Genomic DNA, 21,734 nt, shown 5'->3' with positions numbered 1-21,734 from the left:
AAAACAGTTCCTTCAGCCGGAAAAGTCATGATGACTGTGTTTTGGGATTGCGAGGGCGTAATTCTCATTGATGTGATGCCAAAAGGCAGTACCATTAATTCAGAGGCTTATGTCAAAACATTAGACAAACTTAAGTAGCGCTTCCGGCGCCTTGGGCGTCATGTTAACCCATAGGATGTTTTGATTCAGCATGATAACGCTCGTCCTCACACAAGTTTGAGGACTTGTGAACACATCGCAAAACTGGGTTGGATAGTGCTACCCCATCCACCCTACAGCGCCGATTTGGCTCCTTCAGACTTTCACTTGTTTGGGCCAATTAAGAATTTCATTCGTGGAAGACGTTTTGCCGATGACGAAGTGATTCACGAAGTGACAACCGGGCTCCGTAGGCAGAGTAAAGATTTTTACCGGCAGGGAATACACGCTCTTGTGTCTCGCTGGAAAAAGGCCGTCGAACTTGAAGGAGATTATGTGGAAAAATAAAGCAAGTAGACAAAACATCAGTCTTTCACATATGTAAATTTGATTGTTGTGGAATAAATACTTCTGGAGAAAAAAAAATATGGGGCATTATTTACTGGGCAACCCTCGTACAATCCAAAAGTGATTCAGCTTCCCTCTCAAAGTTTTCAAGGTGACTTGCCTTGTGAGGGCTGAAAGTAGCTTAATAGTAACAAGAGTAGCTCATTTCTGAATACTCATTACAAGCAGAAGTGCTGAAAATGAAATATAAATTGAATTGGGCCACAGAAAGATTTAGTTCAGTTTCTATCACACAAAGAATTTATGTAAGGCCTTATAATTGCTAGTATGCATTACATCACAAGAACTTCATTTATGGTAGGCTGAAATTTTTCAAAAAATCAGTTATCAGTTTTTTGCATAATTGTGTACTATATTCTTTTCTGACAATACCAGAGAAGGAAAGTTGCTACTCTCCATATAGCGGAGATGCTGATTTGTGATAGGCACAACAAAAAGATTCACACAATTATAGCTTTCGGCCATTAAGGCCTTTGTCAGGAGTAGACACACATACACACACGCACACAATGCAAATGCAACTTGCACACACGTCTGCAGTCTCAGGGCTGAAACCACACTGCGAACAGCAGCACCAGTGCATGATGGTTGTGGCAACTGGATGCGGGTAAGGAGGAGGCTGGGACGGGGAGGGGAAGGGATAGTATCGTGGGAGTGGCGGTCAGTGAAGTGCTGCAGTTTAAACGGAGGGCAGAAGAGAAGGGGGAGGGGGGGGGGTGTAAGTAGTGGAAGGGGAGAAATTAAAAGAAGAGAAATTAAAAGACTGGGTGTAGCGGTGAAATGACGGCTGTGTAGTGCTGTAATGGGAACAGGGAGGGGGCTGGATGGGTGAGGACAGTGACTAATGAAGGTTGAGGCCAGGAGGGTTACGGGAATGTAGGATTTACAAGTACATCTCACTGTTCGCAACACTGTAATCTGAGAAGATTCCTCTGGCTTATGCATGACAGTACATTCACTATATTTTCCTGCTAGTCTTTTGTGCTCTTGATTCACTTCTAAAAAAATCCCAAATTATATGTAAGTGTACCCTCTCTTTTATGGATCCAGAAAACTCTCAAGTTTTTGCAGTTTTTCAGCTCAGTACTGAGTTACTTCAAAGGCATACTTCTTGTGTCTCATAGACCTTCAAGGAAATATTGAAATAAAGAAAGAGAATACTCCAAAACATACTTCACTCATTGAACCTGGCCACTTTCACAAAGGATATCAGCATTTATGTTCTCATTTAGTTGATGTGTGATATGAAAGTATAAGTAATTAGCATCTTTGTGATAATTACACAAATAATGTCATAGTGCATACTGCCATGTATAATGTTATTAATGGGTACTTACATTCTTTGCACAGGGCAGCACATAAAAGCAGTAAAAAATTGTTTGAACAATGTCAAAAACTGGAGAAGGTTTGGGGACATACATTCACGTGCAGTGTAACTCTGACAAGTCCCGACTCATGGTACCGGAAAGTTCGAGAACTGATTGAAAAGCAGCAAAACTCACCTGTATGGATGAGTGAGAGCAAGGTAAACAAAATTAACTTTTCCAGTTTTCATATTGGATATATTACCATTTCTGTGAGATGTAGTCGGTTACCTAATCTCAAAATTAATGTCATATATTCATGATTGGCCTACATAGATAGACTTGCTGGTGCATTGGTAAAAATTTTACCATGTGTTACATTGTTACATGGTAGAGCACTTGCCTGTGAAAGGCAAAGGTCCCAAGTTCGAGTCTCAGTTCGCCACACAGTTTTAATCTGCCAGGAAGTTTCAAAAAGTACAGAGCTTTGCTAGCTTTCAGAACGAAGTTTCTCTTTCAAGCTTGTAGGATAAACATACACACAAACACACTCATATGCACACACCTGCCTTCCTACATTGTGATCAGTTGACTGCCAGCTCTTTCACGACCTAAGGCGGCATAAGGTGAGCGAGTGTACTAGGGTGAGGTGGGTTGGGTTGAAGGGTGAAGAGAGATGGAGGCAGGGAGGAAATTGGGGAAAAGCATCTAGCAGCTCATGGGGGAGTGGGAGCCATCTGTGGACTAGCTATGGATGCAGGTAGAGAGGGCAGATGGTAGACAGCTGGGCACGTGATTTCACAGTCTAGGGCATGAGATAGCAGCACAAAAGTACCCGACACGAATTGGGCAGAGGTACTGGGACAGGGGATGGTACACACACACACACACACACACACACACACACCATTTGGTGAGGCGTGGGGGGGGGGGGGGGGGGGGGACTCCCATCTGCGTAGCTCGGAATAGCTGGTGGTTGTGTTGTGGAGGATACAGATAGCAAGGGTTGTGTAGCACCCATTGAAAACTCACATGTTGTGCTCTGCTGCAGGTTCTGCCACTGGGTAGTTCACCTTGTTTTTGGCAACAGTTTTGTGGTGGCCAGTCATTATAGTTGACAGATGGTCGATTGACATACCAATGTAAAATACAGTTTAGTTGTTGCAGCAGAGTTGGTATATAAAATGACTGCTTTGACAGGTGGCCTGGCCTCTGAAGGGGTAGAATAAGCCTGTGAAGGGACTGGAGTAGCTGGTTTTGGGTGGGTGGATCGGACAGGTCTTGCATCTGGGCCTTCCACAAGGGTATGATCCCTGTGGTAGGGGATTGGGGGTGGGAGTGGCATAGGCACAGACTAGGATGTTGGGGAGGTTGGGTGGACGGTGGAGCACCACTTTGGGAGGGATGAAAGTATCTGGGGTAGGATGTGGCTCATTTTAGGGCATGATGATAGATGAGCAAAGCCAGGTTGTATTGGGTGACAAGGGGGGTGCTTCTTTGTGATTGGTTCTGGGATGGATGTGAGGGCAGATGTGTGTTGCCAAAAACAAGGTGGGACCACCCAGTGGCACAACTTGCAGCAAAGTACAATATGTGAGATTTCAGTGACTACTTCACAACCTGTGCAATTTGGATCCACCCCATCACTACCAGCTTTTTTGAGCTGCCCAGATGGGAGCTATGTGCTGCTATCTTGTGCCTTAGTCTGTGAAATCGTGTGCCCAGCTGTCTGCCACCTGCCCCCTCTATCTGCATCCCCAGCTAGCCCACAGATGGCTCCCCACTCTCTCATGAACATCTAATGCTTTCCCCCAACCTCCTCCCTGCTCCTCCCTCCTCCCTGCTTCCCCCTCACCCTAGTACACTCACTATGGGCCTGTTAAGAGCTGGTAGTCAACTGAGCACAATGTAGTGAGACAGGTGTGTGCATATGAGTCACAGTGTGTATTTGTATGTTTGTGTGCATGTTTTTCCTACGAGCTTGAAAAAGGAAGTTCATTCTGAAAGCTAGCAAAGCTCTGTACCTTTTGTTCGCATACCAATCGTTGATGCAGCGCATCTACCTTTCAGTGAGTCATCTCCTTTATTCCTTAATAATTCGTAATTCCAAACCAGAACCTTTCGTAATATTGTCATTATTCCATCCTATATTTATTGGCAAGCAGAAATGGGCATTATTCGAGTAAATTTCTGTCTACATAATTATTCAAATAAGTAGAGCGTTCAAACAAATTTCTTTATGGATAAAAAATAATGTAGAGTGTCACCATACTTTCTTTGTGGATTGGGAGCATCTGAGAGCTTAAAGATGGAAGATAAGGTAATAAACAAAATAGAGATTACTGATAAAACATTGTGCAAGCATTACTAAGAGCAGAAAGCTGAGTGCACATTGTATGGTAATGGTGGGGGGGACAGTCATAAATAGACAGCGTAGAAAAAAAGATATAAAAGACTGAAAGGAATATTTGCTGAGAGGAAATGCTGAGAACAAAGAAAAAGAAAGAGGTAAATTAAGGCCATTTCCTAAACCTCGTCAGTCAGTTCCATTGTCCTCCTTCCTTCCCTTTCAATCTTTCTGCCGGAATTAGGAGGAGTCACTTTCCCTGGAAGTTTGCACATTTCCTTGACTTTTATACTTGTTTTCTCCCACTATTGCTTGGTGAATAGATTTTTTTATTTATCTAATAATATTACTTTTCAAAACTTTATGATGAGATCTTTGAAAAAAGCATTGTTCTGAAAACTAATTTAAAAGCAACAATATGTATATTTCTTTAATAAATGACAACGAAATGGAGCAGTTAGGGTCATAGAATTTCAAATTAATCTATTTTTCGCAACACTTTTTATTCACAGATGACAAATAAATTTTTTTATTCATGTAAATGTATAATATTTCAGGAAATATTTTTATTTGGTGTTCACGAATAATGAATGATAATTTTTAACTGTACTCATTATTCATCATTCAAATAAATTGTGTGTAACTACGGTGGTAAGGAAACCACATTGCACATGTCCACACTGCAAACTCATAGTCTGCATTCGAGTGTGTGATTGATATCCACGTGATTGTGACAGCTGCACATTCATTGAGAAGTGGTTACTCACTCGTGTTATTATGTGAGGTGACTTTGATCATCTTTGGCAACTTCTGTCGACATTTTCAAAGTGTACATCTGCTCTCTGCAGACTACACATGAGCTTGCAGGGCACTATCTCCTATATCCACCTCCTACAAATGACTCCCATAGGGCCTGTGAAGACAAAAGAGACTGATTACAGCATGCACAAGAAAGTTAAAGCAGTCATTCTTGCTGCACTCCACGCACAGTTGGAATGGGAGACTGATTACAGCATGCACAAGAACATTTAAGCAGTCATTCTTCTTGCACTCCACGCACAGTTGGAATGGGAAGAAACCCTACTGTGTTGTACGATGTTTAGGTACACTCTGCTGTACACTTCACAGTGGTTTGTAGTATGTGTATGTATATGTTCAAGTAGAACATGCATTATAAGCTGTTGTGAATAATTATTGGAAATAAGATAGCCACATTAGTGGTACCTCGCTTTGTGTACTGGAGATGAGGCATTGCATATCGCCCCTTTACAAACAACTGTGTTGAGAGAACCGATGTAGTATGTTTGTTAGTATGTACTGTATAAGAGAAAACTGGTGGCATTCATAAGCAAAAACAGAAGAAGGCAGACATCTGGAAACACAAAGTCTAGATATGAAAAACCAGTAGACTGTTTGATTATCAGTTATTCAGTCCTCCTCACACAGAACACTGGTTGTCGTAGAAACTGTTCTGAAAGAACACTTCTGACTATGGTAAAGTATTTCAAGTAGTTGCTTCAGGGCACACTCGTGTGTGATGTCTTGCTGCACATACAAAGCAAATCCACCAAAAAGAAAATATACAGTGCTGCACATGAATGGAGATTCATACAGTGGTAGGGCAGAAAGCAGTGGTAGTAGGTAGAAGACAACAGCCGCATCTCGACCTGGGAAGCTCCAAGTAACTTGACACTAGCTGTGGTGAAGACTATCTGTCACCTCTCTAACCTGCACAATTAAGCTAAAAAAACACTGAAACTCTTCTCGAGCTGTACATCACAGCTGATCCAGTTTATCTGTGTGTAAGAAGATCACTGCCTTAAATATAGGAATGGACTGAGTGCTGGCAAGAAGATATAGCAGTGTGCGCTTTCTATAATCTCCAAAAAGCGTTGACCTACTCAATATGTTACAGGAAGGTACTTTAAGAGATTCAAGCCAACAGAGTCAAAGTTGTGCCTGAGGCATATAACAAAGAACATTTTTCTGTTATATTCTGTGTAACCAGCTGAATTTGAGAAGTCCATAAAATCATTTGAATATTCATTACTATCCTAAGTGATGGGTAATTTTGGAGTAAAGGAGACCACTCATCAAATAGCAGAAATGGGGAGTCATTGACAGGCACACACGAAAGCTTTCAGTATAAATCCTATGATGCAATAGAGTACACACACACACACATACACACACACACACACACACACACACACACACACACACACACATTGTGCCAGGTAGTGCTCTGGCTCATCAGAGGATTTGTTCAGAAAACTAGCAAGTTTTCATTCTCTTTTGTGTGTGCCTTTTGATGACTCCATGGTTCTGCTATTCGGTGAATGGTTCCCTTTACTCCGAAATTTTATTACATTGTACCAGAACTTTACTAGAGAATAAACTACTCATAGAAACAGAAACACACAGGATGATTTGTATCAGGACATAGTGAATGAAGTAGTAACAAGTATTCCCTATTATTACTGTTGTAGAATGCTATAAATGACAACTCTAAATATGCAAATGTTAATCTTCTTAATATTATGTTAATCCGCTTCAACTGTATCCTCTTTTTAATTTCTTTCCCAAAAACTTCATTTGCAATTATTACTGTCCCAATTTTCCCTCATCCTGCATTACTGTTGTACTATAGTGCGCTCAAAAACAATTTTGGACTGAAACATTGGCAGGAACATGTGATACTGTGGAGCTGAGTTGCCACATCCCTCACAGAAAACACATGGAGTCTTACATCTCCTTCAACTCACCCGGAGCCATAAAGCATTCGGTGCACATAGATGGAAATGGGATTGATGTCTTCTGCGAGGGCTCCAATATTTTAAGGTGAAATACTGAAAGTTCACAAAAATGCATTTTCTGAGGACATTACTGAACTTTTGACATGCAGGAAGCTTTTTTGTAATCGAATTTAGCCGAACACATTTATGAACAAAATCTTATGAATGCATCATATTTTCATATGCTCCAACCTGCAACTTTGTTGGAGATATCCACAGAATAATTTGAGTTAAATGTGACACATTCTGCTGTGCTCACATTTTAAAAGCGCAGCTGTTGCACATTTGGTTTTAATGAGAGAAACACATTGCTGGGTGTATAATTATCTTATTATAATGTCTTCTAGTCAGACTTTCTACTTATTTGTAACATAACAAAGAATTGTGCCTGTTAGTCAAAGTGAGGACACTTATCAATTTGGAAGAAAGACTAATGATAATATTATGAAAAGGATAGATTGCTGCTGAGCAGCATCTATTCTTTTCATAATATTATCATTATTCCATCCTGACTTTCGATTGCTGCAAGAGATAAATCTGCCTGTGCATCTTTTTTGTGTGAGAATGGAAAAACTTTTCTGACATTTCTCTCATCACTGTTACACATATTTGACTGACACTGTAACTATCTTTATTAAATGATGCTTGTCCCCCCTCCCCCCATGCCCCCTCCTTTTTTAGTGTCATCTGACAGCCTCATTGATGAGTGTCTCAACCAAAGACTGTACTTTTTAAAAATTGTTGCTGCCAATGTAGCCATTAATTTGGGACCTACAAATTCTTTTGGGTCAAAATGGCAGTGACGAGTGATAGCCTATTTACTGTATGCCCTTAAGTTTTTGCCTTGTGGGGAACTATGGTTTCTGAAGAGAGATGAGATCCATAACCTCCACCTCCTTAAATTTATCGCTTTGTACGATATTTTGGCCCTAGCTGAGACAGCAATGTTGAGTTTTCCAATGGAATAACATTTGGCAAACTTCCTTCTGACATTGTTCAGAGTCACCACATGACGCACAGTGATCACAGGCAAAATATTAAGAATAGAAAATAAACAAAATCTCCCTGGGTAACCAACAATCCCTCACGTCAATAAGCCATGTAGTGCAAGCAGGAAGTGTTGCAGTGTTGGGGTGAAGGTCTGGCAACTGGAAATGGTTACTGCGGCTATACAGCAGGGCTCATGGGATTGGCTGAGTGTGTGCCATGCCTTCCTCGTGAGCTTCATCCTGCCACTTCGTTCGTAGCTGTTAATTCTAAAATAATTTTGAACAGACTGTTATTTTAAATATTCTTCCTCATGTGCCTGCATTCTGTCTTTCTTTTGATTATACTGTCCATTCCTCATCTTTTGTTCTCTACTCAGTGCTGTCTCCCTTAATTGTTTTTATTTCAGGTATTTGTTGATGCTTAGGTTTTCTCTTTGTTTTTCTTAATGCTGCAACTTGTTTCCTATCATCCCCTTTTCAAATTTATTTATGACGGAGACTTTGTAGTTTATTTTATTGACATATATTTTATTTAATTAATTCAATTAATCTATTATGGATTTTCCATTGCTTCATTTAATGTGTTGACATTGAGTGGGAAGATTCATATCTTGAACCTTGAGGAAAAGCCATAAAAGCCTCCTCTTTCATTGTATTAGATCAGATTATCCCATTTTCTGACTGCCTGTCTTTTGTAGGCACGCTTTGAAAAATGTTTCTTCTGAATCATTTGACTTTTTGCTTATGGTTCTATTTCCTTTCCTGTCAATGTCGACCTTCCTGTGATCGAATTATTTTTATAAAATGGTCCATGACCTGTAATACAAATTCTTATGGAAGTTTACATCTTCAACAACATACACATTGTTCCTAATTTACTTTGTCTGAGCATTAACTAGATATAGTTGTGATGTCCTGGTGTACTTTCTCTAGAATTTAAAACTTCCTAAAGTTGTATATTTTATGGTCACATAAGTCAGCTTTCTTTCCGTTAAAGTAAGTTTTTTTTTAACACTGTGACCACACATTAAATCACTTATAGCTCGCAAATAGCTGCATTTAGTCACCGGTCGCTGCTATTGTGGCTATAATGGTAATATTTCTTCTCTTTGAGGTACCGTGCTGCTGCAGTAGACTACGTTCACACAGCACCTGTTCACAACCTTTTAAGCATTTTCCATGTTATTTTTCAAGTAAATTACAAGTAAAAACCAGGTTTTTCATAAGTGACTTAATACTTTTACTAAGCTTCAGCTATCTGTTGTTAAGTAGCAGGAACCTGTTTTAGGTTATCATAGAAAAATAAGTGGCATAGAAAGTAAGTAGAGCAGTGATGTAAAGAAGATGTGTTGCTCCCAAATGTTGAATGAATCATTAGTGCACTTATACTCTTAATTATATTATTAAAAAAAAAGAAAAAGAATTGCTAAAGCTGTAATCAAACCTGAAGATCAGTTCGAATATTACATTGTTTTCCTAGGCATAGTCCTATCGGAGATGTTATGCCATTGCCTTCCTCTGACCCTAGAACTGGCATACCTAGTCAGTGCAAGTTGGGCTCTGAACTGTACTGCAGCTCAGCGTTTGTCCCATACGTAGTCAGAAAGTTGCAAGGAAACAAAATTTTCTGGTCATAAAGAAAAGAGTATTCTTCCATAGCAGTAAAAAGATTGCACTGAAGACAGATATCATACTTTTTTATAGCCAACACTCAAAATATATCTGTGTTGAAGGCACGCAATAATGTGGCACAAGTTCATTATGCCTAAATACTTGTTGCAGATTATTTAGGGAAGCCTTTCGATTACTTACCCCTACAGACTCTAAAAGGTCTACACTACTGTAATTTTTTGTTCATTTATTTGCAACATGTTCTATTACAATATTTGTAGTACTGCATGTGTGTAGTGTGTGTGTGTGTGTGTGTGTGTGTGTGTGTGTGTGTGTGTGTGCCGGCGTGTGTGTGTGTGTGTGTGTGTGTGTGTGTGTGTGTGTGTGTGTGTGTGTGTGTGCCGGCGTGTGTGCATGCGTGCGTAGTATGATGTTTGTGTTGTGTGATGATGATGATGATGATGATGATGATGAGAGAAGGGAGAGGGTGAAACCCAGTACTGCCACACAGCCCATTCCTTGCAAATACTACCAAAGAGGCTGCCAAGCTTAAAGTCCCCATCCGATGGATGGATCACCGTCAACAGTGTCGCACACCCTCATTTCGTGAGACACTGCGGAGGAGTTTGGTATTTAAACCAGGACACTGGCACTAAATCTGGTAATCAGGAAATTTATGCCACCACCTCTCTTCCCCTTGCTGGCCACACACTGGCAGTGAACATTTTTTCCACCACTAGCATACCCACGGTTTAGGGGTAGTGTCTTTGATTCATAATCAAAACGTCTTCGGTCCCGGGTTTGATCCCCGCCACTGCCTAAATTTTGATAAATAATCAGCATTTCCGGCCGAAGGCTTCCGGCATTAGAAGTCAGCCTCATTCTGCCAACGGCCTTGTCAAAGAGGGCAGAGGAGTGGATAGAGGTTCAGGGCACTCTCTTGTCCTAGGGGTGGGAAATTGCCCCTAAAGGCGGAAGAATCAGCAATGATCAACGACATGAGGATGCAGAAGGCAATGGAAACCACTGCATTAAAGACACGTAACGTGTATCCACAGGACATGTGGCTGTAATTGAAGAAGTGTCATGATGATCTCTCCATTGGCAAAAGATTCCGGAATAGTCCCCCATTCGGATCTCCTGGAGGGGACTGCCAAGGGGGAGGTTACCATGAGAAACAGATTGAATAATCAACGAAAGGATAACGTTCTATGAGTCGGGATGTGGAATGTCAGAAGCTTGAACGTGGTAGGGAAACTAGAAAATCTGAAAAGGGAAATGCAAAGGCTCAATCTAGATATAGTAGGGGTCAGTGAAGTGAAGTGGAAGGAAGACAAGGATTTCTGGTCAGATGAGTATCGGGTAATATCAACAGCAGCAGAAAATGGTATAACAGGTGTAGGATTCGTTATGAATAGGAAGGTATGGCAGAGAGTGTGTTACTGTGAACAGTTCAGTGACCGGGTTGTTCTAATCAGAATTGACAGCAGACCAACACCGACAACAATAGTTCAGGTATACATGCCGACATCGCAAGCTGAAGATGAACCGATAGAGAAAGTGTATGAGGATATTGAAAGGGTAATGCAGTATGTAAAGGGGGACGAAAATCTAATAGTCATGGGCGACTGGAATGCAGTTGTAGGGGAAGGAGTAGAAGAAAAGGTTACAGGAGAATATGTGCTTGGGACAAGGAATGAAAGAGGAGAAAGACTAATTGAGTTCTGTAACAAGTTTCAGCTAGTAATAGCGAATACCGTGTTCAAGAATCACAAGAGGAGGAGGTATATTGGAAAAGGCCGGGAGATACGGGAAGATTTCAATTAGATTACATCATGATCAGACAGAGATTCCGAAATCACATACTGGACTGTAAGGCGTACCCAGAAGCAGATATAGACTCAGATCACAATATAGTAGTGATGAAGAGTAGGCTGAAGTTCAAGACATTAGTCAGGAAGGTTGGTTGGTTGTTCTGGGGAAGGAGACCAGACAGCGAGGTCATCGGTCTCATCGGATTAGGGAAGGACGGGGAAGGAAGTCGGCCGTGCCCTTTGAAAGGAACCATCCCGACATTTGCCTGGAGCGATTTAGCATTAGTCAGGAAGAATCAATACACAAAGAAGTGGGATACGGAAGTACTAAGGAATGACGAGATACGTTTGAAGTTCTCAACGCTATAGATACAGCAATAAGGAATAGCGCACTAGGCAGTACAGTTGAAGAGGAATGGACATCTCTAAAAAGGGCCATCACAGAAGTTGTGAAGGAAAACATAGGTACAAAGAAGGTAGCTGCGAAGAAACCATGGGTAACAGAAGAAATACTTCAGTTGATTGATGAAAGGAGGAAGTACAAACATGTTCCGGGAAAATCAGGAATACAGAAATACAAGTCGCTGAGGAATGAAATAAATAGGAAGTGCAGGGAAGCTAAGACGAAATGGCTGAAGGAAAAATGTGAAGACATCAAAACAGATACGATTGTCGGAAGGACAGACTCAGCAGACAGGAAAGTCAAAACAACCTTTGGTGACATTAAAAGCAATGGTGGTAACATTAAGAGTGCAACGGGAATTCCACTGTTAAATGCAGAGGAGAGAGCAGATAGGTGGAAAGAATACATTGAAAGCCTCTATAAGGGTGAAGATTTGTCTGATGTGATAGAAGAAGAAACAGGAGTCGATTTAGAAGAGATAGGAATTTGAAAGAGCTTTGGAGGACTAACGGTCAAATAAGGCAGAAGGGATAGATAACATTCCATCAGAATTTCTAAAATCATTGGGGGAAGTGGCAACAAAACGACTATTCACGTTGGTGTGTAGAATATAAGAGTCTGGTGACATACCATCTGACTTTCGGAAAAGCATCATCCACACAATTCCGAAGACGGCAAGAACTGACAAGTGTGAGAATTATCGCACAATCAGCTTAACAGCTCATGCATCGAAGCTGCTTACAAGAATAATATACAGAAGAATGGAAAAGAAAATTGAGAATGCGCTAGGTGACGATCAGTTTGGCTTTAGGAAAAGTAAAGGGACGAGAGAGGCAATTCTGACATTAAGCCTAATAATGGAAGCAAGGCTAAAGAAAAATCAAGACACTTTCATAGGATTTGTCGATCTGGAAAAAGTGTTCGACAATATAAAATGGTGCAAGCTGTTCGAGATTCTGAAAAAAGTAGGGGTAAGCTATAGGGAGAGACGGGTCATATACAATATGTACAACAACCAAGAGGGAATAATAAGAGTGGACGATCAAGAACGAAGTGCTCGTATTAAGAAGGGTGTAAGACAAGGCTGTAGCCTTTTGCCCCTACTCTTCAATCTGTACATCGAGGAAGCAATGATGGAAATAAAAGAAAGGTTCAGGAGTGGAATTAAAATACAAGGTGAAAGGATAACAATGATACGATTCGCTGATGACATTGCTATCCTGAGTGAAAGTGAAGAAGAATTAAATGATCTGCTGAATGGAATGAACAGTCTAATGAGTACACAGTATGGTTTGAGAGTAAATCAGAGAAAGATGGAGTTAATGAGAAGTAGTAGAAATGAGAACAGCGAGAAACTTAACATCAGGATTGATGGTCACGAAGTAAATGAAGTTAAGGAATTCTGCTACCTAGGCAGTAAAATAACCAATGACGGACGGTGCAAGGAGGACATCAAAAGCAGACTCGCTATGGCAAAAAAGGCATTTCTGGCCAAGAGAAGCTTACTAATATCAAATACCGGCCTTAATTTGAGGAAGAAATTTCTGAGGATGTACGTCTGTAGTACAGCATTGTATGGTAGTGAAACATGGACTGTGGGAAAACCGGAAGAGAAGAGAATTGAAGCATTTGAGATGTGGTGCTATAGACGAATGTTGAAAATTAGGTGGACTGATAAGGTAAGGAATGAGGAGGTTCTATGCAGAATTGGAGAGGAAAGGAATATGTGGAAAACACTGATAAGGAGAAGGGACAGGATGATAGGACATCTGCTAAGACAGCTAAGACATGAGGGAATGACTTCCATGGTACTAGAGGGAGCTGTACAGGGCAAAAACTGTAGAGGAAGACAGTGACTGGAATACGTCAAGCAAATAATTGAGGACGTAGGTTGCAAGTGCTACTCTGAGATGAAAAGGTTAGCACAGGAAAGGAATTCATGGCGGGCCGCATCAAACCAGTCAGTAGGCTGATGGGGAAAAAAAAAAAAAAAAAAAAAAAAAAAAAAAAAAAAAAAAAAAGAGCAGCATTCAAATCGGTCAAGTGCCACCACACGAGCGTGCTTTGATGGCCTCAACCACGGAGGCAGATACGGTACTGTATCGTGTTCACATGTTTATGACTTCTGAATCCCAATTTAATTGACTACCCTAAAGATACACATTTAGAAATCCTACACTCATTGGATAAAAGGTCTGGTAGCATGTAACCAGTTCTTCTTACAAAGAGTGTTTAGCATACAGAATGGGAATACCACTCTGTTGTCTACCTTACACCAATTACAGCACACCATAATTCTGTTCCCGTCCTTGTATATCCTTTTATACTTGTTTGCTCTGTCACATAACAAACAATCATTACTTCACTTCTGTGATAGATTACAAATGTCATGATTACGATGACAGGAATTATACTTATCCTTCCAAAAAAAAAAAAAAAAAAAAAAAACTCTAAGGTAAGTTCTGCAGTTTTACACATAAAAAGCTTTTGTATGGAAGAGTCTGAAACATTCCCATATCCAGAAAAGTAGAATGATTCAATTCTGGGTTTAGACTGTCCAAAATTTATTGCTCTCTCAGCAGCAGTTCATATTTGGAGTAGAGTTACGACAGACAGCATGCACCATTCTCATGACAAGACAGTCTCACAGTGACTTGTCAGTTGTGGCGATAGCTCTTACGTTCACTACTGCTTTTTCCCAAGTACTTCTGAGACACAACGGAGGGTAGCATCTGTTGAGCAACAAGTGGTGAGACTCTTGTACATCCTTCTCATATGAAAACTGCCCACTTTTCTAACCTCAAATTTATCAGTATTTCTGCAGCGTACACACCCAGTTTTCTGTTCCTTCACGTAATCCCCCACCCCATGAACCATAGACCTTGCCATTGGTGGGGAGGCTTGCGTGCCTCAGCGATACAGATAGCCATACCGTAGGTGCAACCACAATGAAGGGGCATTTGTTGAGAGGCCAGACAAATGTGTGGTTCCTGAAGAGGGGCAGCAGCCTTTTCAGTAGTTGCAGGGGCAACTGTTTGAATGATTGACTGATCTGGCCTTGTAAGACTAACCAAAACAGCCTTGCTCTGCTGGTACTGCGAATGGCTGAAAGCAAGGGGAAACTACAGCCATAATTTTTCCCGAGGGCATGCTGCGTTACTATATGGTTAAATGATGATGCTGTCCTCTTGGGTAAAATATTCCGGAGGTAAAATAGTCCCCTATTCAGATCTCCAGGCGGGAACTACTCAAGAGGACGTCGTTATCAGGAGAAAAAGAACTGGTGTTCTACGAATTGGAGCGTAGATTGTCAGATCCCTTAATCAGGCAGGTAGGTTAGAAAATTTAAAAAGGGTAATGGATAGGCTAAAGTTAGATATAGTGGGAATTAGTGAAGTTCGGTGGCAGGAGGAACAAGACTTTTGGTTAGGTGAATACAGGGTTATAAATACAAAATGAAATAGGGGTAATGCAGGAGTAGGTTTAATAATGAATAAAAAAAATAGGTGTGCAGACAAGCTACTATTAACAGCATAGTGAACGCCTTATTGTGGCCAAGACAGACACGAAGCCCACACCTACTACAGTAGTACAAGTTTATATGCCAACTAGCTCTGCAGATGATGAAGAGATTGAAGAAATGTATGACGAAATAAAACAAATTATCCGGATAGTGAAGGGAGACGAAAATTTAATAGTCATGGGTGCCTGGAATTCGATAGCAGGAAAAGGAAGAGAAGGAAATGTAGTAGGTGAATATGGATTGGGGGTAAGAAATGAAAAGGAAGCTGCCTGGCAGAATTTTGCACAGAGCATAACTTAATCATAGCTAACACTTGATTCAAGAATCATAAAAGAAGGTTGTGTACATGGAAGAAGCCTGGAGATACTGACAGGTTTCAGATAGATTATATAATGGTAAGACAGAGATTTAGGAACCAGGTTTTAAATTGTAAGCCATTTCCAGGGGCAGATGTGGACTGACTACAATCTATTGGTTATGAAGTGTATATTAAAACTGAAGAAACTGCAAAAAGGTGGGAATTTAAGGAGATGGAACCTGGATAAACTGACTAAACCAGAGGTTGTACAGAGTTTCAGGGAGAGCATAAGGGAACAATTGACATGAATGGGGGAAAGAAGTACAGTAGAAGAAGAATGGGTAGCTTTGAGGGATGAAGTAGTGAAGGCAGCAGAGGATCAAGTAGTTAAAAAGACGAGGGCTAGTAGAAATCCTTGGGTAACAGAAGATATATTGAATTTAATTGATGAAAGGAGAAAATACAAAAATGCAGTAAATGAAGCAGGCAAAAAGGAATACAAAAGTCTCAAAAATGAGATCGACAGGAACTGCAAAATGGCTAAGCAGGGATGGCTAGAGGTCAAATGTAATGATGTAGAGTCGCATATCACTTGGGGTAAGATAGATAATGCCTACAGGAAAATTAAAGAGACCTTTGGAGAAAAGAGAACCACTTGTATGAAAATCAAGAGCTCAGATGGAAACCAAGTTCTAAACAAAGTAGGGAAAGCAGAAAGGTGGAAGGAGTACATAGAGGGTCTGTACAAGAGTGATGTACTTGAGGGCAATATTATGTAAAGGGAAGAGGATGTAGATGAAGATGAAATGTGAGATATGATACTGCGTGAAGAGTTTGACAGAGCACTGAAAGACCTAAGTCGAAAAAAGGGCCCAGGAGTAGACAACATTCCATTAGAACTACTGACAGTCTTGGGAGAGCCAGTCCTGACAAAACTCTACCATCTGGTGAGAAAAATGTATAAGAAAGGATAATTACCCTCAGACTTCAAGAAGAATATAATAATTCCCATCCCAAAGAAAGCAGGTGTTCACAGATGTGAAAATTACTGAACTATCAGTTTAATAAGTCATGGCTGCAAAATACTAACACAAATTCTTTACAGACAAATGGAAAAACTGGTAGAAGCCGGCCTTGGGGAAGGTCAGTTTGAATTCCGTAGAAATATTGGAACATGTGAGGGAATACCGACCCTACGACTTATCTTAGAAGCTAGATTAAGGAAAGGCAAACCTACGTTTCTAGCATTTGACAATGTTGACTGGAATACTCTCTTTCAAATTCTGAAGGTTGCAGGGTTAAAATACAGGGAGCGAAAGGCTGTTTACAATTTGTACAGAAACGAGTTAGCAGTTATAAGAGTCGAGGGACATGAAAGGGAAGCAGTGGTTGGGAAGGGAGTGGGACAGGGTGTAGCCTCTCCCCGATGTTATTCAACCTGTGTATTGAGCAAGCAGTAAAGGAAACAAAAGAAAAATTCGGAGTAGGTATTAAAATCCATGGAGAAGAAATACAAACTTTGAGGTTCGCCGATGACATTGTAATTCTGTCAGAGACAGCAAAGGGCTTGGAAGAGCAATTGAATGGAATGGACAGTGTCTTGAAAGGAGGATATAAGATGAACCTCAACAAAAGCAAAATGAGGGTAATGGAATGGAGTCGAGTTAACTCGGGTGATGTTGAGGGAATTAGATTACGAAATGAGACACTTAAAGTAGTAATGGAGTTTTGCTATTTGGGGAGCAAAATAACTGATGATGGTCGAAGTAGAGAGGATATAAAATGTAGACTGGCAATGGCAAGGAAAGCATTTCTGAAGAAGAGAAATTTGTTAACATCGAGTATAGATTTAAGTGTCTGGAAGTCATTTCTGAAAGTATTTGTATGGAGTGTAGCCATGTATGGAAGTCAAACATGGATGATAAATAGTTCAGACAAGAAGAGAATAGAAGCTTTTGAAATGTTGTGCTATAGAAGAATGCTGAAGATTAGATAGATCACATAACTAATGAGGAGGTATCGAATAGAATTGGGGAGAAGAGAAATTTGTAGCACAACTTGACTAGAAGAAGGGATCGGTTGGTAGGACATGTTCTGAGGCATCAAGGGATCACCAATTTAATATTGGCGAGCAGCGTGGAGGGTAAAAATCATAGAGGGAGACCAAGACATGAATACACTAAGCAGATTCAGAAGGATGTAGGCTGCAGTACGTACTGGGAGATGAAGCAGCTTGCACAGGATAGAGTAGCATGGAGAGCTTCATCAAACCAGTCTCAGGACTGAAGACCATAACAACATGTAATCCTTTGTTAATACTTCATGATTATTTTTAATTGCTATCTTTTATTTTCCTTTCATTGCATCTCTCTCTCTGTCTCATACACTAATTTGTTTTCATTGTTGTTGTAATTACATTCTACAACACTTATTTGGCTAGACATTTAGCAGCCCTTTCAACTCTCTTATGTCCTCAGTTTTCCAACAGAGCACTCTCACATAGTAACTTCTTTTCTGTATGATTTAGTCTCGCCTGCTTTGCTTCAGTTTCTTCATTTTACTTCTTTCTTCAGATTTCTTGGCTATCAGAGATGTACCTGTTGTTGGTTTAATTGGTTTCATTTTCATAAAAAAAGTAATTATCTTTTTTTTAATGTTTCTGTTAACACAGTAATTCTGTGCTTGCATGAAGCCCATTTTGATAACAGTGAATTTGATGATGGATGTGAGGTTTAAGCACTTGGTTGTCAATTGCAGATCAGTAACACTTTATTTCAGGTAGCAATATTAATTTTTATTGTGATCACTTTATTTATTATTCTTATAGAATGGTTTTATTCACATTGTCACTTTCAGAATTACATTAATGTAGATGTAGTATTGTATCTTTCTTATCAAATGTTATGGAAAATATTTCGTGTTGATGCTACAAGGCAATAAAAATATCACGGTTCAGAATGGTATGCCCTTCAAAACTGAGCTCCCACATTATTTGATGTGTTTCATATACATATTTTAGTTCTAGTTTAAGTGATCACAAGTAGTGAGGGTTTTGAAAGTAGAGAATTATACTTGAGTAGACAAATTAAGTAATTCCTCTCCATGATAAAAGGAAAGAGGAATACCAAATGGATGAGTAGGACAAAGGGAGATTCATTTTTCTTTGATTGTTGCCTTCCTTCATTCCTTACAAAGACATGCTATATTCATGAGTTCTCTGTCCCTTCTTTTTGCCCTCTGGTTTATAGAAACAAACAAAAGACACTTCGCTTGACAGAAATTTTTTAACATCCTCTTGTATCAGTGATACTCCAAAGTATGTCTTATACTATTACTAATTTCTGTTATTTTGTATGTAGCCATTTTCTATGTACTGAAAGGAGAGATTGTTTTATCTGCAAACAATATGTTTATGAGTTGCCTCTTTCATTTATTACAACTTATTTATAGTTTTAGAACTCATATATAAATGATACAGAATAACTAAATACTAAAAATGTGTTCATTTCTTTCCATTACAGCCATTTGAATTCCTGTCTGATATGTATTTACTTCCCTTGAATAATTCCTTTCCAGTCCTACACCCTCAACCTGCGTATATTTTTCAGAATAATCAGTATTATCCATATGAAATTGTGGTAGAGCCCAGGCACATAGAGAATAATAATACTTATCTACCTGTGATTACAGAACATTTCTTTGGGTATATATGACAGATGTTTGGCTACCATACATTCTGTTAGTGTTATGTAGGTATCTATGAAGATCATGATTACAGTTAAGTAGTGTCAGTGTTGAGTATCACAAACATTTCATTAGCATAGTAGGAACCAGTGTGCAAACCTAGCTCTGTTCCAGCACCACTGCAAGTTACACAATATGTCATTGCATGTATGCTGCATGAAAGCTACTGATCTTTTGTGTAAAATGTCTGCTTCACATTAATTGCTTGTGTTCTCATGCTAAATGCAAATGACCATGAAAAATGAGCTCACGTTTTAATGTGTCGATTGACTTAGCAATTAATGTAGATTGATCTTATGTTTATTAGGAGTCTCTGGACCATATACATATTACATTCACTTTACATTTTGGACATTAAAATATTTTACAAATTAATTAATTCCATGCTTTCACTCCTGACCATGCGTAACAATCTTGTTGGAGGTCCTCACCTTTGCCGTAATGCTGTTTTCGCAAACATCTCCTGAAAGGAGAAGTTTTTGCCTTGCAATTTTTGTTTTCTACAACTTATTTGCACCTTTTAATGGAAAAAACTACAAATAGCGTGTATTCATAATGAAACACAAATTGCTGAGCACATTAGCATAGTAATAAGCTGTTTTTAAACCGTCATAGAACAGTGTTGCTGTTATGCAGACAATGTGTGAAACTACTTTTGCATAAAACAAAAATCCACTGAAAATTTTATTTGTTTAGTCTACAGATCAGAGAAGTAGGAGTTTTAAGAAGTGTAAAGTGAATGCATATTTCAGTTCACTTGTAGCAAAGGTCTACATAAGTCTACATAATTACAGACCTGTGTGTATCACTGAAACTCTTGGCTTCACTTATACATTATTATTCTGATACTGTCCTTTTCTAATCTTGGAGAACACACTTCAGACTTTGTAGTATCTAGAACGATGTACGATTAATAACAAGAGAATAATAGCTACAACTGTCATGAAGGAGGGAGAGGAAGAAACTGACACATAATCAGTCAAATTTATCAGAACTGTACGTATAAATACGATAATGTTATGTCCCTAGTGGTGTAAAGTTAATGAATTCCAAGCAGTTGAGGCATCAAGTCTTGGTAGACATGTAAATGGGTCTCAAAACTTTGCTAGTTTTCTGACGAGTCCTTTTACAGAGCTAGAGTAACACTAACACACGTGCATAGCTACTCTGTGCCAGCACCACAGCTCAGCTGGGGTCGAGGTGCCTTGGGGATAGAGTAGTGAGTGGGGACAAAGAGGAGGCACAGAGTTTGAGGAATGGTTGCGGAAGGGTGGCAGATGGCCGGTAGGGAGGGGCACCAGGTGCACAGGGCAGGAATACGACGCCAGCGAACTCGCTCCAGCAGCACCCAAGGAGAGTCTTGGCTGGAACATTGTGGCATGGAAGAGTGGAGTGGGGGAGGGTGATTGTGGGGAGGAGAGAGTGGGTGCAGGAAGAGTGGAGTTAGGGCTATTGGGTCGGGGGCAGGAGAAAAGTGGGGTAGCGGAGATCGAAGCTGAGTGGATTAAGGGATCGGAGGATACATTGCAATTTGATCCTGTCTAAATAATTCAAAGAGGGGGACTTGTCTGAAAACTAGCAGAGCTCTTAGTCTCATTTTCCTGCTTACCAATGCTTTGGCACCCTGACCTTGGTGATTTGTTGCCTTTTCTCCTCAAGTTATTTATAAAACTACATACATTGTTGACACACAAGTTACACATTACCGACTATGAGATTACTGGAGGTGGGTGCACTCAGTTTGCCCTGACTTGACAGTAATCCATGCAGGCCATTATTGGGGGGGGGGGGGGGGGGACAAAAGATTTGAAAATCAGAATTTAAATATTGCTAGCTTCTCGTCACTTTCCACTCACTGCCGCTTCCTCATAGTGAAGTATGTACAGATGAGAGTGATCTACCTGCATTCTGTCATACTTCCACACCTGGCTTCCTCTTTGCTGCTGGGGTGTAAAGTGAATAAGGCAGTGCTCAGGCACTCGATGGGAAGGGTCGGGCCTCAAAGCCCAGTCAGACCATCCACCTTTAGGAGTTCTGTGGTTTTGCTAAATTGCTGAAGGCAAATTCTGGGATGGTTACTTTGAAAAGTGTACAGTCAGTTTTTTTTGGACAATCCAAGCTCAAACTCTGCCTCTAATGACCACATCTTTGATGTGATGTTGAACCCTAATTTTATTTCCTTGTTTCCTCCTTTGTTCCTATTTTTTATTTGTGTTGATGAAATAACTGTTTCAAAATTTAGGTCTAATGTGGCAGTTAATAAAGAGGAAAATTTTTTTTAAATGGTCTGTCTTACTCAAATATTTAGGCCCTGACAACTTTTGATGATATGCAGATACCACTTTCTATATTAACCTTGT

The 21,734-nt window shown here is 40.0% G+C and overlaps 1 protein-coding gene across 6 annotated transcripts in view; it reads left to right on the top strand.

The window, feature by feature from the left end:
* LOC126461015 (tight junction protein ZO-1) overlaps positions 1 to 21,734 on the top strand; it is a 724,130-nt gene that overhangs the window by 553,712 nt on the left and 148,684 nt on the right. For all 6 annotated transcript variants that reach the window (XM_050095967.1, XM_050095964.1, XM_050095966.1 and 3 more), the window contains exon 13: positions 1,897 to 2,071. In XM_050095967.1, the coding sequence (XP_049951924.1) occupies positions 1,897 to 2,071 (175 nt within the window). The remainder of the gene's footprint in view (positions 1 to 1,896; positions 2,072 to 21,734) is intronic.

Source organism: Schistocerca serialis, chromosome 1, assembly GCF_023864345.2.
Source record: "Schistocerca serialis cubense isolate TAMUIC-IGC-003099 chromosome 1, iqSchSeri2.2, whole genome shotgun sequence".
In the NCBI taxonomy this organism is placed as follows: Eukaryota; Metazoa; Arthropoda; class Insecta; order Orthoptera; family Acrididae; genus Schistocerca; species Schistocerca serialis.
This window is presented reverse-complemented; position numbering and strand designations above follow the sequence as displayed.